Genomic DNA, 14,440 nt, shown 5'->3' with positions numbered 1-14,440 from the left:
CTTTGTTTTTGCCTTGTATAAACCAGAACTTACAAAATGAAACGGCTTTAACTTGATCTTATGCAACCAGGGCAAAGACAGACGCTGACAACAATTAGATCATATTTCAAAATGGCTTGCATTCATGCTTTTAAGATCCAAAAATATACTGATATTTTATCAATAACAAAGATTCCACATTTTGAACTTAACAATATTGATTATCTTAAGAAATACAAAAAGCTACCAAAATCATCATAGATATAAAATATAGCTCTAAATTGCAATCCAGTCCCGACTTGCACAACTCATCCTACCAACTTGCAATTCCTACCTAGCATCTGCAAGACACAAAAGAAGAGCAATAAATAGATGAACAAAAATCTATGCGTATGCTATGAATTCTAGTACGAATAAAATCTAAACAAATTGAGTACAACCCACTTAACACAAGTCATGCAAAATGACATACATTAAAGCATAAAGGCTATGAACTAATCAGTCGAGAAATTTCAAGACAATGGTGTAAAGTATAAACTTGCAGTTTCATTATAATGAGTTGGTAAGTTTTCACTTTAAAATTGAAAAGGGAATGTGAAGGTGATCTCAAGAAAACCCATTTTTTCCTGTTTAAGTAATGAAGGATTTCAAAATGTGTCATTGTATATATTGCAATAATATGCAGTTTTCAAAACCGGCTAATGAAACAAGGTATGCCGACAGGAAGATGATAACAATACAGTTAACTAGTCGTTTCATGATTATATATTGTAATAATCTCTCGTCAAGCTAACTTAAGAAACAAGGAATGCCGATTGAGGGATAAGGCTTATAATTCCGAGTCTAGTTTAAACAAGGATACACAATACGGACATACAAACTTCCATAACCAGTCCAAAATTTTCACAATCACTAGATTAATCACAGAAAATCCAAGAGAAATCTCAATAGTGTTTCCATCATCACATACAAGAAACAATGCATAGAGCTAACATAGTAGAATGAATTCTCAGCTACACACAAAGAAGCAAATGCTGTTAAATCTCACAAATACTCAGAGAATTAAAAGAATCTGTTCAAATTAATTACCTCAAATGTTGCTGGGATACATGAAAACTCTAACTTTATCACCCTATTCAACCAAAAAGAAGACCAAAATCAGCAAAATCAATGCAATACAAATTATACAAAATAGTACTTGGATTACTACAACTTGTTTAATTACCATGGATTTAGGAGGGAGATTAGACTTGAACTTAGCACGAACAACACCACTATTGCCATGAGGCCTAGTTACTTTACCCCAAATGCAACGATAATGTGACCCATTTTTCTTCACTTTAGCCTTGTAAATGTACGCCATTCGCTTCCCACAGTACCATCCCACTTCTTCCTTGGTGTTCACCCCTTCGATCTGAATCAGTGACGTATTTGGATATTGATTCGACTTCGACCTTTAATAAAATCAAAAATCCATTTTTGTAACCTAATTCAAAGACTCAATTACCAGCTCAAAAAGATCAAAAATGAGATTCTTTGTTACCTCTTGTAACCCAAAATGGTTCCACGAACATAGAGCCTACAAAACGATAATTAATAGACCAAATGAATGAAAGGTTTCGCTAAATTAATGAAAAATGAGTTTGGGGCTTGAGAGATTTAAGACCTGACGCGCTCTCCTTGGCGACCTTTCACCATTGTGAATCGAAGATGACACCTTTGCTGCCGCTTTACCTGCGAAAGAACAAAAACCCTAGTGAAGCGCGAAAAAGAGGCATTTATAGTATGGTTTTTTGTTGGACGTGTGATATTTGGGCCTTTTGAGTACCCATTCCAATGAGGCATTTTGGGTAAACTCCACCGAGTGTGATTATACTATTAATAAATTTATATTTTGATCACTTAATTTTAAAAAGTTATAAAATAGTTATTAAATTATTTGAAACTTTTCATTTAAGTCATTGGGCTGTAAGCTTTTTTTTTTTTTTAAGTTCAGCCAACAAGCTCCAAGTAATGCTTTGATAATTGGTACAATGTATCAGTACCCACCATTAAATAGAAGAACATACCTTTGATCCAAGTCTATCTGATGATCGATGTTGGAGATCGGAAAATAAAGTTATTTGTTCTTCATGAAAACTAATTAAATTGAATGAGAGAAAGAAAATGAGAGCTTTCGATTGGTGCTAATGGTGCAAATAAAGAAGGTCATATAACTGTAATTTTAATTACCACATGACCTAAATGACCAAAACATGAATTTATTAATAGTTTAGTGACCTTGTGTGTAATTTACCCAACTCAAAACATTGATTTTCGACCCGAAAATCCAACCTAACTCAATTTATAATTTTATAAATATGTACATATTGATGACAAACGCGAACCACTTGATGAATTCCATACCACTATGCTCTCAATTGGTAGATTTTTTTTTAAAAAAGTGAATCCACGCTCCGAAGCAAAACGATTATTATAAACGCTTGTCTTGGTACGTTCCGTTTTACTCTTATAATATTTTTTTTTATAATTAGTATATTACAAAATAGAAGTGAAGCTAGAAAATTATTTTTCAAAAAATTATAGGTGAAATATATTTTTGGAGGTGAAAATATAATTTTACTATAATATTAATGTATAATTTCATGAAAATTTAAGGGTTAATTGACAAATCCATTATTTTTGAGACAATTTAAAAATTTTATCGATTCCAACTACATCTATTAAAGGATCAGGTTACTCGAAAAAGATCCAAACCCATTAACTTATTGGTCTTTTCGTTTGCAATACACATGGGTTTACTTTTTCAAAACTGGCCCATTAGGGTTCTGGCTGTAATCACACCTATATAAATGGCTACATTTTCTTCCTTCACCACCTCTCTTCTACCTAGGATACAACTACTGTTTCAAGGCACGAAGTTTTGTCTTAATCAAAACTGGTTCTTTTGAAACAGCAATTTAACTCTCTATTTTGATATGATTGTTATGTTTTTTCATAGTTTTTCTTTACAAAGAGCATCGGTGAGGAGCTTTTAAATTGTTATCCTTGCACTATGATTGTTCAGTGAAGAAACAATATGGGCATGTTCTCTCTGAGATGCTTCTTCTTCTTCTTTTCTGGGTTTTATTTTTTGTGTTCTAAAGATGATAATTTTATTTATTTATGGATCCATGATGTTATTTTACATACTGCGTTATCTATCTGAACTTTCCCTTTCAAAAGGGATTTGAAGATAACTTTTTTACTTGCTGAGATCCCATATGGATTTACACTTTTTTCCCCTAAAGAAATACTCCAATTTAAAATGATGGATCATTGTGTCATCTCGATGTTTTGGTATTGTGTTTAGGATGTCTATATTCGATTTTTGTGTTTCTACTCTGAGAAGAGCTCAAAAGGTTAATCAAGTAACAGCGTCATTATGCACCCATGGCAAATTCTGTGAACATCTTTTGGCTCTCCTTGGAGATAGGAAGACAATACCCGAAGCTAAAATCTAAGCATCAGCTGAACCCTCAAGACATATTTTTCATCTTTGCACATGCTTAAGATGTGTTATATCAGCTGTTTTGATCTATGATTTTGATTATGGTAAGTGGGATAAGGTTATTGATTGATAAAGAATGTATGTATGTACGTATTATCTTGACTGCACGGTATCTTGTTTAAATTGTATCTATTTTGTGCTTTGTTTATGTTATTGTTGGAGGATCAATTGAGCATTGCAGGGCCATGGAAGAATAATGAAAACCAAGGCAAGAAGTTTTAGCTTTTGACCTGTAAACATGTATATATCTGAAAGAACAATGATGAAAGCTGTAAACTTTGTCAGCTACTACTGTTTTTTCGATATGAATTTTGTACTTAAAAGATAGTTCTATTTGTAAATGTTGTTCTTTAATGGCTGATTTCAATGTGAATTTTGCTTCTTTTATCAGTCCCAACAATGCAATTTTTCTCCATTGATTAATGGTATCAATGGTAATGTGGTTTCCATACAAATCTATCACACATTTACATCTTTGTAGGTATCAAATTCTACAGCAACAACACTACTACTTACCTCCATCCCTAGAGGAATCATAAAGGAACCGTTGCTAGGAACTATAACAAAAGCCAAACAATCACCATTTCCATTAAACTAGGTTGAAAAAAGTCAAATTTCTTGACTCTTATTTGACTTCTATGATATTTTCACCATAAGTTTAAGTTTTTAACTTTAGATGGAACTTGGCCCTCTACTAAAGCTTTCCAAGAAAACTATGAATTATTTGATGAATTTTGAAAAGTGGATCAACAGTGCATTAATATCTATTTTTCTTTTGGATAATAGGGGTAAGTCGATTATAGTAATTATTTATCTTATTCTATCCCGTTTTATTATATGAAATTACTATTTTATTCTTATGTATAATTATTAAAACATTAAAAATGTTATAATGTATTATAGAATATAGTTTATGTTTAAATATGTTTTGAAGAATTGTGTTTAAATATTTATTTAATTTTAATATTATTGAAATTATTAAAAATAATTTAAATATTAAATTGAAACAAAATAATGAAGTATGCATTTAGCGTCTATAGAGATAGTTTTAAGATTATACATCTATAATAAAGAGGATCGCATATAAAGCAAAACACGACAACTATAAAACGGTAATGAATTTAATAATATTCGTCCTCACCTTACTTCATTGCCATCCTTAAAGTAAAAGCAAAGGTTATAGAGAATTATAGAGAAATGGAGAATGTGGCCATTGTTGTATTGGATTAAAGCTATATGATTTTGATTTTTAAATTAATTTTATTTATTATTTTGATATTTTAATTTTTAAAGTTATATTTAAAATAAAATATAATCATTAAATTAAATTAATTCCTCTTATTTAAAAATGTTTAATTAATTATATATTTTTAAATAGAAAAGGTAAATAATTGGTCTATCCATTTTACCGCTAGTAAACTACATTTTCCCGGGAAACTGAAAATCCCAATCCAAGTACTCCGCTTAAAGTAAATAAAAAGGTGTAATTTACTCTCAGTCCTTGTACTCTTTATACAATTGAAATTTAGTCTCTTTATTTTTAATCTCAATAATTTAATCCCTTTACTTTTTCTGATTTAATAATTTATTTCCATTGAATTATTGATGTAATTCCATCAATTTATGTGGCATTTTAAAATAAAAAAACATGGTTTATTTTTAAAATGCTATATAGTCCGGGATTTTAAGGGTGAAGTTAGATGAGTGGTGTATTTTCCTGCGCTTAGTGTAAAAATAACGGTGCCTGTGAGATTAGATATTGTAACATGAGACAAAAAAATAAATAAAACTTACCGCACTGCCCTAAAATTTTTAATATTTTAATTTTTGGGTTGTAAGGTTGTTCAACATTGTTTTAAAAATAATAATAATAAATGAACAAAAGGTAATTGGCCACATGACCAAGATTTTTATTTAAAAAAATGCTATATAATTTCAATTTAAAGGCATTTATGATATTATCAATTAGACTTCGATTATCAGACATCATTGACTTGTTTCGAGTCTATATTTAGGGGTGACAATAAGGGGCATGCAGTGGCTTAGGTCTTTCAAAAAATGAGAAAATTGTTATATTACTCTTTTAAAATTTTCAATATTATAAATTAGTATAAAAGTAAAATTATATTTTGACCCCTCAAAATTTTCTAATTTCACCTTTGGCTGTATCGTTCTTTTTGAATGCAATTCAATCACAGAGACTATCTTGTTCATATAAGCTTCGGAAAAGATAATCACTTCATGCTTAAGATTAATTATCCAATTGTAATTCACGATATTGTAATGCTTGACATAATTAAAGGTTCTTTACAAGGTAATTCTTAAAAAGAAAACCCCAAATTCATGAGATTAAAAAAAAAGGACTGAATTTTAAATACTAAAAAATCACAGGGATTAGAAGAAGAGTTTGACCTATAAACAAAAAAAATTCAAAGCTCTCCCGCGTTTTCTTTCCTCCATATTAAAAATAGAGGGACTAAATTTTAAATATTAAAAAACCAAAGGGATTAGATGAAGGTTTAAACCCATCAAACAAAACAAAAAAATTCAAAACTCTCCCGCGTTTTCGTTCTTCAAAAAAAAAAAAAAAAGCTTTGTTCAGCCATGGCGCCATTGCCAAGTTTCCCTCTCTTCTTTCAATTCTTTGAATCCATATATCTACTTTCACAGTTTCACCCTCCATTATGTTCTTCTCCCTTTGCCTTTTTCCCCCCTTTTGTAAAGAACAAAAAATGGCAAAGCAAAGCCGATCTAAGAAACCAGAGAAACTAGGCAAAGGGAAAGTCACTCCGGTGCAAGTCGCATTCATCGTCGACCGGTACCTTTCCGATAACAAGTACTCCGAAACCCGTTCCGTTTTCAGATCTGAAGCTTCTTCTCTCATCTCTAAATCCCCCGTTCGAGAGGTATAGATACAAAATTACAAAACCCTTGTATTTTAATTTCAGATCGTTATATATTTTTTCATTTTTTTTTTACTTTTTTTTTATAGGCGCCGAAGAGTTTGTTAAGCTTGGGGGCGATGTTAAACGAGTACATTAGTTTAAAAGAACAAAAGGTAATAGTAGAGCAAGAGAAAGCTCGTTTGGAGCAAGAGAAATGTAGGGTTCAATCTCTTTTGCAAGGGATGCAATCTGTGATGAACGCTTTTAATGCAAGCTCTACTGTACCTGTTCCTACTATGATCTCTCATGCTAATGTGACTAAACCGACGGTGACGGTTCCTCTGTCAATTCCGACTGCTGGGTCTCCTCCAGGTACAAAAATTCGAGTCTTGGTGGTTGATTAATTACTTTAGAATTGGTCATTTTTTGTGAACTGTTACATTATGTTTTTAGCTGGTATTTGAAAATGTTAAATGATTGAAGATTGAAAATGTTTATAAGATGTAGATAGTACATATGTTTAACTCTAAATTATAGCTTAATTTTGATGTAATTAGGATTATAGTGGTAAATGCAAATAGTTATTGAAACATAATTTCATAGGGGTAATTTTTATTGGTTTAGTAGGAAACGAAATGTGATTAATTAAAAGTAAAATTTATAGAAATGAAAATTCATATCCAAATAGCTATTCATGTGAAACATAATTCAACAATTGTAGCTGTTTTTAGTTCATTTAGTAGGAACAGGATGCTAATCACAACAATATATGTTGTGTTTATATAAATACACAGTAAAATCTATATAACTACTGCTAAAAATAATTAACTTATATAATTTAATAATAGAATATAAAATAACCACATAACAATTGTTGTAATGTTTAATATGAGTATCTTCAAAGTAAAAAATAAATGAAAAATCTAAAAGACCTAAAATTTATCAGTTAACATTCTACTAAATATTAAACTTACTATTTGTTAAAGAAATTGTTAGTCTTATTGAATTTGATTGCCAACATATGATGATTGAGATTCTAAATATTAATTCAAACATTGTTAGAGAGATAATAACATATGTTGAATTAGTTTTAGCTAGCTATTTTTTGGTTACTTGATTAATCTTTTTGTGTTTTGCTTGGTGCTCTTGTTTTAGGCCTTCCTATGTACAGTACACCAACTATTATTCCAGTATCCGGTCCTAGAAATTCAATAATGGAGCGTGATAAGCACTCCACACCACTTACAAGTGAGCTATCAACAATAAATAAAAGGACTTTTGAGGTTGCCAATGAAGCCCCAACAGCTGCAAAAAGAACTCGTAGCAAATTAACTTCTAGGAGGTTAACAAGCCAAGGTAGAGTTATTTTCATATGCATATCATTGGTAAAAGTACCACAGAAACTCTTGTACTGAGAGTTAGATCGTATTTTGTTTTTTCTATTAAAAAAAGAACAATTTAGTATTTGTATCAAAAAGAACTGATCTATCTATTAAAATTTACATTAATTTCTATTGTTAAGAACTGATCTCTGTATGACAGCATGAAATATATGGATAAAATGTGATTTGACTCTTAGTATAAGGGCCTCCATAGTACTTGGTGGTTGGTGCATATATAACATTCCCTGGTATATTGGTTGCAGGAATGAATAAGCTTGCAGAGTCTGATAATGGAATGAATAATAGCCAAGTAGCTGGTCAGCCAACTTTAAATCGATCATCGTCCCCCAATTGTGGAGCCAATGAATCGACGACACACATATCCGGTGTTGCCAAATGTTTGTTCAATCAACCACAGCCTATGACACCCCCACAAGCAGTTTCCCCTCAGAGTGAAAAATTGACGACTCCGGTCGATGTTTCTTCAACTGTGAATTGCAGTCAAAACAATACGCCACAAGGGATTACTCCTACAAACTGTACTATAATTTCAACCGAGAGGGTCACGGTTAGTCCTTTAAAACAAGTGACATGTTACGCCATTGAGACGAACCATTGCATTTCTTCTTGTTCACCGGTTAAGACATGCTCGAAGAGGGTTGGCAAGAGGGATCATGTAAAGAGCAGGCTCGACTTTGATGGTACCGAAGTGATGGAAAACGTGCACAAACCGATGACAAACGAGACTTCAACATCTGAATCCGAAATGGATGCTGATCTTTTCGACCTTGATTTGCCTAATTTAGATGCTTTGGGAGCGAATTTCTCTTTCTCTGAATTGTTGGTTGACCTTGATCTTGGATGTGATGGAACAAATGGCTACCCTTGTGAACCAACATTGGCCACTTCTGGAGATGCTCTTTCAGGGTATTGACCAATAATATCTCCACTTGCTTCTTTACTATCAGCTTAGTTATTGTTCTCTAAAAGTTTATATTCCATGGATGTTGTGAAGGTCATCACATGAATCAGGGAATGGTAATATGGGGGCTAATCAAGTGATGTCAGAGTTTTCATCTACTTTCAGGGAAGTGTTTTCAGAGAAAGATACGAATGTACAATGCGGTAAAAGCTCATTTGCTCTGTTATTTGATAGTGTCACCCACTTTGGTTCTTGCATACTTACTCTGTATATGCTATGCTTGCAGGACCTGACACTGTGACTTCAATGAAGTCTATAACAAAATGCATAAAAATAGTAAGCCCAGGTAAAAAAAAAAAAAAAAACTAAGCTTAATATCTAATATGGCTATTGTACAATAACTAAATTGTTAGATTGGTACTTCAAATATTTTTGTTAGTTCAGTACTTGTATTTTCATTCAGAACACTTGTCAAGAGAATCTACTCTTTTGAAAAAAGTTTTCATAGTATCGTATGCTTAGAACTGGTAAATTTCCCAATGGGTTGGTATTATCCTCAAGCCATGCTTGAGTTGTTGAGGGCTTTGAAAGTTTCACGGAAGGGAAATATCTTGAGGCATCAGGTTTGAGTTGGGTGTATGTAACACCTACCATGGGGATGTAAGCATCTTTGCTCAGGGTGGATTTTGAACTCTTACCCCTTGTATAGCATACCCACCATTGGGTCATGCCTGGGTGTAGGGCCACCCACCATGAGGACATGAGCACTATGACCAAAGATGGGTGGCCGCATGTCCATGTATTGTATGATGCCTTTAGTTGTTCTCTTTCCATGAACCTTCCAAAACTCTAGCAGAACTTGGAGACAATATCGACTTATTAAGTGATCTATCAATTTTGGACAAATGACACTTTCAATACTTCTCCTATAACCATTTCCTTTCTTTTTGGCTTTGCTCATGTTTCTTTTCTTCTGAATTTGCAGTAAAAGGTCGAAGGGGTTCATTGGAGCAACAAGGTTGTTCTGGTATGAAATGAGTGGTTTTTACCATGATGATGACTACTTCGGCTGACATGCACTATCTCAACACTCGCTACAAGCAATGCCTAACAAACACCATTGTTTAAACATGCCACTGAGCTAATTTATCTGTAAGATCAGGTTATGTTTGAGATGACAAGTCATTGAAATCGACGTGCCCATATGACTTTTGTTTTCAAAGTTTGGGCAACAATTATGTGCTCTGCACACTTAAGAAATATTTAGGTAGATTACTAAATTTTGTATATGCAACAGACATGCTTATGCGCTGGATTCAGATTGGAATAACACAATATATCCAGATAAAATTTTAAGTCAAAATATATCCAAAATATAAATTTATTTTTTCCCAAGCTGCACCCAATTTAATAAAAATAAACTTTGCCTTGATTTAGCTTATTTATATTTGATTTTTTAAAATTAATAAATATTTTAAAATAATAATACATTAAATGTACTAAAAAAGTGTTAAAATAAATTTAACATATTAAAATTATTTATATTAAAAATATTATCATAAATATAATAAATGTTTTATTGTACTAAATATAATTACTAAAATTTTATATTTTTTATTGAATTATTTATTTAGAATTTTTTAGGTCTTGGATAATCACTTTAATTGTTATTGGATTATTGATTCAATATAAATATATATAATTATTATTTAACATATATAATTAATATAATATATTTTCATAACATAATATATTTAAGTTGAGCTAGGTTCGAGCCAAATTAATCTTGCCCAAAGCTTGGCTCATATAGAAAACAAGTATTAAATTTTACTTAAGCCCATTTTTCAAGTATCGTATTTTATCTAAATCTTTTCATTTTTGATAGACTTCGAGATTAGGCAAGTAATCGACCAATGAGTAGATCTAATATATAATTTGGGTAAAGTTTCCTATTAAATTTTTATACTTATTAAAAATCATTTTTTAAAATTTTTTATTTCAATCTATTTTTGAAATTTGAGTATGTTTATTGAATTGATAACGATTCATTTTAAGGAAGATATAGTTATATAAATGTGTTAATAATAAATTTTGATGAAAAATACTAAAATACTATACCATTATATTTAACTTAAGGCAATGGTGAATCTTTGACTACTAATTCAGATAAGAGAGACCATCTCTATCTCATATAACTCTCGTGATAATTTATAATTGAAAAATAATTTTTTAAAAAACAAGATACTTGAATTTTTTTATTTTAATTATGAAATTAAAATATTTTAAAATTTATAAATATTTAAATTAATATATAGAAAAATTACACTTTATTCTTAAAAATATAAAAGAATTGATTTAATCGAATAAAATATAAATTTTTAAAATAATTTTTTTGATGAAATTATGTTTTAATTTTTATAAAATTATACAACTTAAAAGCTTTAAAAAATCTGAAAAATATAATGCCAAAATATAATGTTTATGGTCATTAAATTTCATTTTCAACTATCACTGTCAATACATAGAAGTTTATTCATGGCGATCGGCAAACCAGCAGAATCCCTCGATATGAACGACAGAACCAACCAAAATCAGCCTCTTCAATGCTTTCATATCTCGAGGTAAAATTACGGTTTTGATCCTTACACTATACTTAAATTCAGATTTAATATATATATATTTTACTTTAACTTAATATAATTTTATTCCTTAACATTTTTCATTAGTATGCTGATGTGGAGTTCTTTTAAAAATTCGATTTCAATTCAACTTGATGATTAATTAATGAAAATTTTAACGATGATAGTGATTCAATTAAGATTTAACATTGATAATAGTAAGAGGATCCAATTATATCAAACTAAAGAAAAAGATTAAATCGTTAAATTATATATAGCGTAAGGATGAAAATATAATTAGACTTGTTTCTGGATTTATTTATTACCTATTTAATTCAGAAAATTAATACGTAAAATGTGTGATACATGTGTATATGTATTTTGGGTAGAAATACGTGTATTTTTAATGGTTTTGTAATACGTGTCTTCATGTGATCTAGGGTATTACAAATTATCTAGAAACAGTTCATCTAATATTTTAATATAGTATAATAATTTTGGATTTATGTTCGATATTATATATCTTCGTTTTACGGTCCATATCAAGGTTCGTGGCTACACCTCTCAATAACGTTGTCTCCAAGGTTCGAACTTATATTCTCCTTTAGGAGTGCAATGTCTTATCATTACACCTAATTACTTGTTAGTAAAATATATTATTTTTTAATGTATGTATCGGAAACAAAATTTATGGGTAAATTATATCACAAGTCACCCAATTATGGGTCATTTTCTTTTTTATCACCTAACTGTGAATTTTATTAAATTGGTCATCCAATTAATCGAGATTTCTTTTTTGGTGTATTTCCGTTAATTGTAGTAACGAGAGGAGATCGTGAGATAGTGTCTTTATTTAATATTGATATAAATAGTAATATAAAATTTAAAATTTTATTATATTTTTGAAAACATATATGTAATTTTATATATTTTTAAAATTAGGATCAAATTGAGATTATTTGTAAATTTTGAGAGTTAATTTTTTTTAAATTATGACTAAATCGATATGATATATAAAAATTGATGGCTAAAATTGTTATTATATTAGTTTTTAACGGACACATTACCTTCTATTAGTGCAATTAACATAAATGGAAAAAAATCTCGATTAGTAGGGTGACCAATTTTAAAAATTTATAGTTGAGTGATTAAAAAGTGAAAATAACCCATAATTGAGTGACCTGTGGTATATATATATTTAAAATGACAATCTAATTTGTTCACTATTTCCATTTTATATTTTTAGCTAAAATAACATATTTGGTCCTTATATTTTTATAGTGTTATTAATTAGTCTAAATAATTAAAATCTTTAATTTCTTGATTAAAATATTAAATAGTTAATTTTTAAAATTAGAATTTCACGTTTATAATTATACCAAATTAAAATTCATGTACGTAATTATACAATAAATCTAAGTTAATGTATAATTTTGAGATTTATGTTTTGTGAAATTATATTATCCCTTCTAGAAACAGAATAGTGGAAATTTCTTGAGGTCTTCTTTTTGGACTCGAAAACTTAAGCATGCTTCAGCATGCAGCTTAATAAACACGTCATTTAACTGTAGAGACTTGTCGAAGGAGACGAAGCCATTGCTTGCTCTATATATACATAATAAAGATACCCTCTTGCTCTTCATCTCAACTCATTATCAACGATGGCTTCTCTCAAATTCCCCATCTTTCTCTTCATTTCTTCTCTTTCCCTCCATGCTTCTATGGGTAATACAAAATCTCAAAAACCTTCTTTATTTCCTTTTTATGATCAATCCATGGAGTTCCTTAAAACCCTGTTTTAATTTGTTTATTTGATTAAATGGTTTTTTTTTCTGTTTTGATTTTGATTTTGCAGCTGAGATCATTTGTGAAGATTTGCCCAAAGACGTGTGCGCGTTTTCGATAGCCTCATCGGGGAAAAGGTGTGTGTTGGAAACGGCGGCGGACAAAGGCGGCGACGTCGAGCATCAATGCCGGACATCGGAGGTGGTGGTGGAGAGGATGGCGGATTATATAGAGAGTGATGAATGTGTTGCTGCCTGCGGCGTCAATAGAAACTCCATCGGCATATCATCGGATTCACTTCTCGATCAACAATTCACGGCCAAGCTTTGTGCACCAGCTTGTTACCAAAACTGTCCCAACGTTATCGACCTTTACTTCAATTTGGCCGCCGGTGAAGGTATGTATCAATTATTGCTCAACATGTTACGTAAAAAGCATATCAAAGGCCCCTTTCATTTATATTGTACGCTTTGGTTAATTTGCAGGTGTGTTTTTGCCTGATCTTTGTAACGCTCAATGGTCGAACCCACGGCGGAGCATGGTGGACCTTATATCGAGCTCCGGTGCTGCTCCTGGCCCTGTTTCTAGCGAAGCAACCGGCTTATTTGCCGTTGAAGCCCCTGCCCCAGCTCCCATGTGGTGATCCAAGTTTTTTTTTTTTTAAATACAATGGACGAAACCTATGTGATGATACAAGTTTTTTTTTTTTTGAATACAATGTAAACCTATGAAATAAGTGATAGATTGTACTTAAAAAAATAAACAAATTAGTTTTATAGTTATTATTTCTATTAAAATTTTTATTTATTTTTATCGTTAAAATTTAACAATAAAATAATTAGATAATTACATATAATATGTCACGTGTACATATAAGAATCAATTTTTAACCGTAAAAATAAATAGAATTTTTTCTTTGACGAAGAAAAAAACTATAGAACTTTAAACTATGCTTACAATATAAATAAAATAAAATCACCAGTCTTATCGCTATCTAGAACTTCAAGAACAAGCTCCCAACCTATTAACACATTAACTCTTTCCATGTTAGCTGAAGCCATGTTGGCAATCCTGTTAGCAACTTGATTAACTTCCCTAGGGGTATAGTTTACTACCCAATGAATTCCATTCTGTAACAGCTTTTGAATTCGGATTACCAGTGCAGAGATTGGATTAGAAGATGCGAAGATGCTTCCTTTTTTAATGCTTGGCCTACCCAAAATGCCCGATAACTCAGCATCAAAGATTGAATAAATGAATAAAATTTTAACAGAGCGATCAATTTGCTCTTTTACTTAAGATACAAAAGTTAATTTACT

At 30.7% G+C, this 14,440-nt stretch overlaps 3 protein-coding genes and 2 non-coding genes across 5 annotated transcripts; 4 read left to right on the top strand and 1 right to left on the bottom strand.

Moving 5' to 3' along the window:
* Positions 1 to 102: 102 nt before the first annotated feature.
* LOC108464343 (60S ribosomal protein L35a-3-like) lies at positions 103 to 1,725 on the bottom strand. The gene is made up of 5 exons (XM_017764607.2): positions 1,646 to 1,725; positions 1,523 to 1,558; positions 1,205 to 1,433; positions 1,069 to 1,111; positions 103 to 320 (listed from the first exon to the last, which is right to left on the bottom strand). Exons 1-4 carry the CDS (start codon positions 1,675 to 1,677, stop codon positions 1,070 to 1,072), a joined length of 339 nt encoding a protein of 112 aa, XP_017620096.1. The 5' UTR covers positions 1,678 to 1,725; the 3' UTR covers positions 103 to 320; position 1,069.
* Positions 1,726 to 2,993: 1,268 nt separating this feature from the next.
* Positions 2,994 to 3,084, top strand: LOC128289567 (small nucleolar RNA snoR26). The gene has a single exon (XR_008279213.1). It is a non-coding gene; the product is annotated as a small nucleolar RNA snoR26 (small nucleolar RNA).
* Positions 3,085 to 3,144: 60 nt separating this feature from the next.
* Positions 3,145 to 3,242, top strand: LOC128289568 (small nucleolar RNA snoR27). The gene has a single exon (XR_008279214.1). It is a non-coding gene; the product is annotated as a small nucleolar RNA snoR27 (small nucleolar RNA).
* A 2,899-nt stretch (positions 3,243 to 6,141) lies between these two features.
* On the top strand, positions 6,142 to 10,081 carry LOC108466623 (uncharacterized). The gene is made up of 7 exons (XM_017767008.2): positions 6,142 to 6,435; positions 6,522 to 6,786; positions 7,570 to 7,770; positions 8,060 to 8,723; positions 8,812 to 8,921; positions 9,005 to 9,064; positions 9,704 to 10,081. Exons 1-7 carry the CDS (start codon positions 6,214 to 6,216, stop codon positions 9,754 to 9,756), a joined length of 1,575 nt encoding a protein of 524 aa, XP_017622497.1. The 5' UTR covers positions 6,142 to 6,213; the 3' UTR covers positions 9,757 to 10,081.
* A 2,828-nt stretch (positions 10,082 to 12,909) lies between these two features.
* Positions 12,910 to 13,918, top strand: LOC108466520 (uncharacterized). Its single transcript, XM_017766886.2, has 3 exons — positions 12,910 to 13,061; positions 13,192 to 13,518; positions 13,607 to 13,918. Exons 1-3 carry the CDS (start codon positions 12,998 to 13,000, stop codon positions 13,762 to 13,764), a joined length of 549 nt encoding a protein of 182 aa, XP_017622375.1. The 5' UTR covers positions 12,910 to 12,997; the 3' UTR covers positions 13,765 to 13,918.
* The last annotated feature ends 522 nt before the right edge of the window (positions 13,919 to 14,440 follow it).

The sequence above is a fragment of the Gossypium arboreum genome, chromosome 2 (assembly GCF_025698485.1).
Source record: "Gossypium arboreum isolate Shixiya-1 chromosome 2, ASM2569848v2, whole genome shotgun sequence".
NCBI classification, from domain to species: Eukaryota; Viridiplantae; Streptophyta; class Magnoliopsida; order Malvales; family Malvaceae; genus Gossypium; species Gossypium arboreum.
Note: the sequence above shows the minus strand (reverse complement) of the source record. Positions and strands in the feature narration are given on the sequence as shown.

Coding starts and splice junctions, on each gene's coding strand:
- LOC108464343 (XM_017764607.2), bottom strand. CDS start 1,677: ATGGTGAAAGGTCGCCAAGGAGAGCGCGTCAG. Junction 1,559..1,645: donor CGCCAAGGAGAGCGCGTCAG/GTCTTAAATCTC, acceptor ATCGTTTTGTAG/GCTCTATGTTCGTGGAACCA. Junction 1,434..1,522: donor ACCATTTTGGGTTACAAGAG/GTAACAAAGAAT, acceptor ATTTTATTAAAG/GTCGAAGTCGAATCAATATC.
- LOC108466623 (XM_017767008.2), top strand. CDS start 6,214: ATGTTCTTCTCCCTTTGCCTTTTTCCCCCCTTTTGTAAAGAACAAAAA. Junction 6,787..7,569: donor GACTGCTGGGTCTCCTCCAG/GTACAAAAATTC, acceptor CTCTTGTTTTAG/GCCTTCCTATGTACAGTACA. Junction 7,771..8,059: donor TAGGAGGTTAACAAGCCAAG/GTAGAGTTATTT, acceptor TATTGGTTGCAG/GAATGAATAAGCTTGCAGAG.
- LOC108466520 (XM_017766886.2), top strand. CDS start 12,998: ATGGCTTCTCTCAAATTCCCCATCTTTCTCTTCATTTCTTCTCTTTCC. Junction 13,062..13,191: donor TTCCCTCCATGCTTCTATGG/GTAATACAAAAT, acceptor TTGATTTTGCAG/CTGAGATCATTTGTGAAGAT. Junction 13,519..13,606: donor CAATTTGGCCGCCGGTGAAG/GTATGTATCAAT, acceptor GTTAATTTGCAG/GTGTGTTTTTGCCTGATCTT.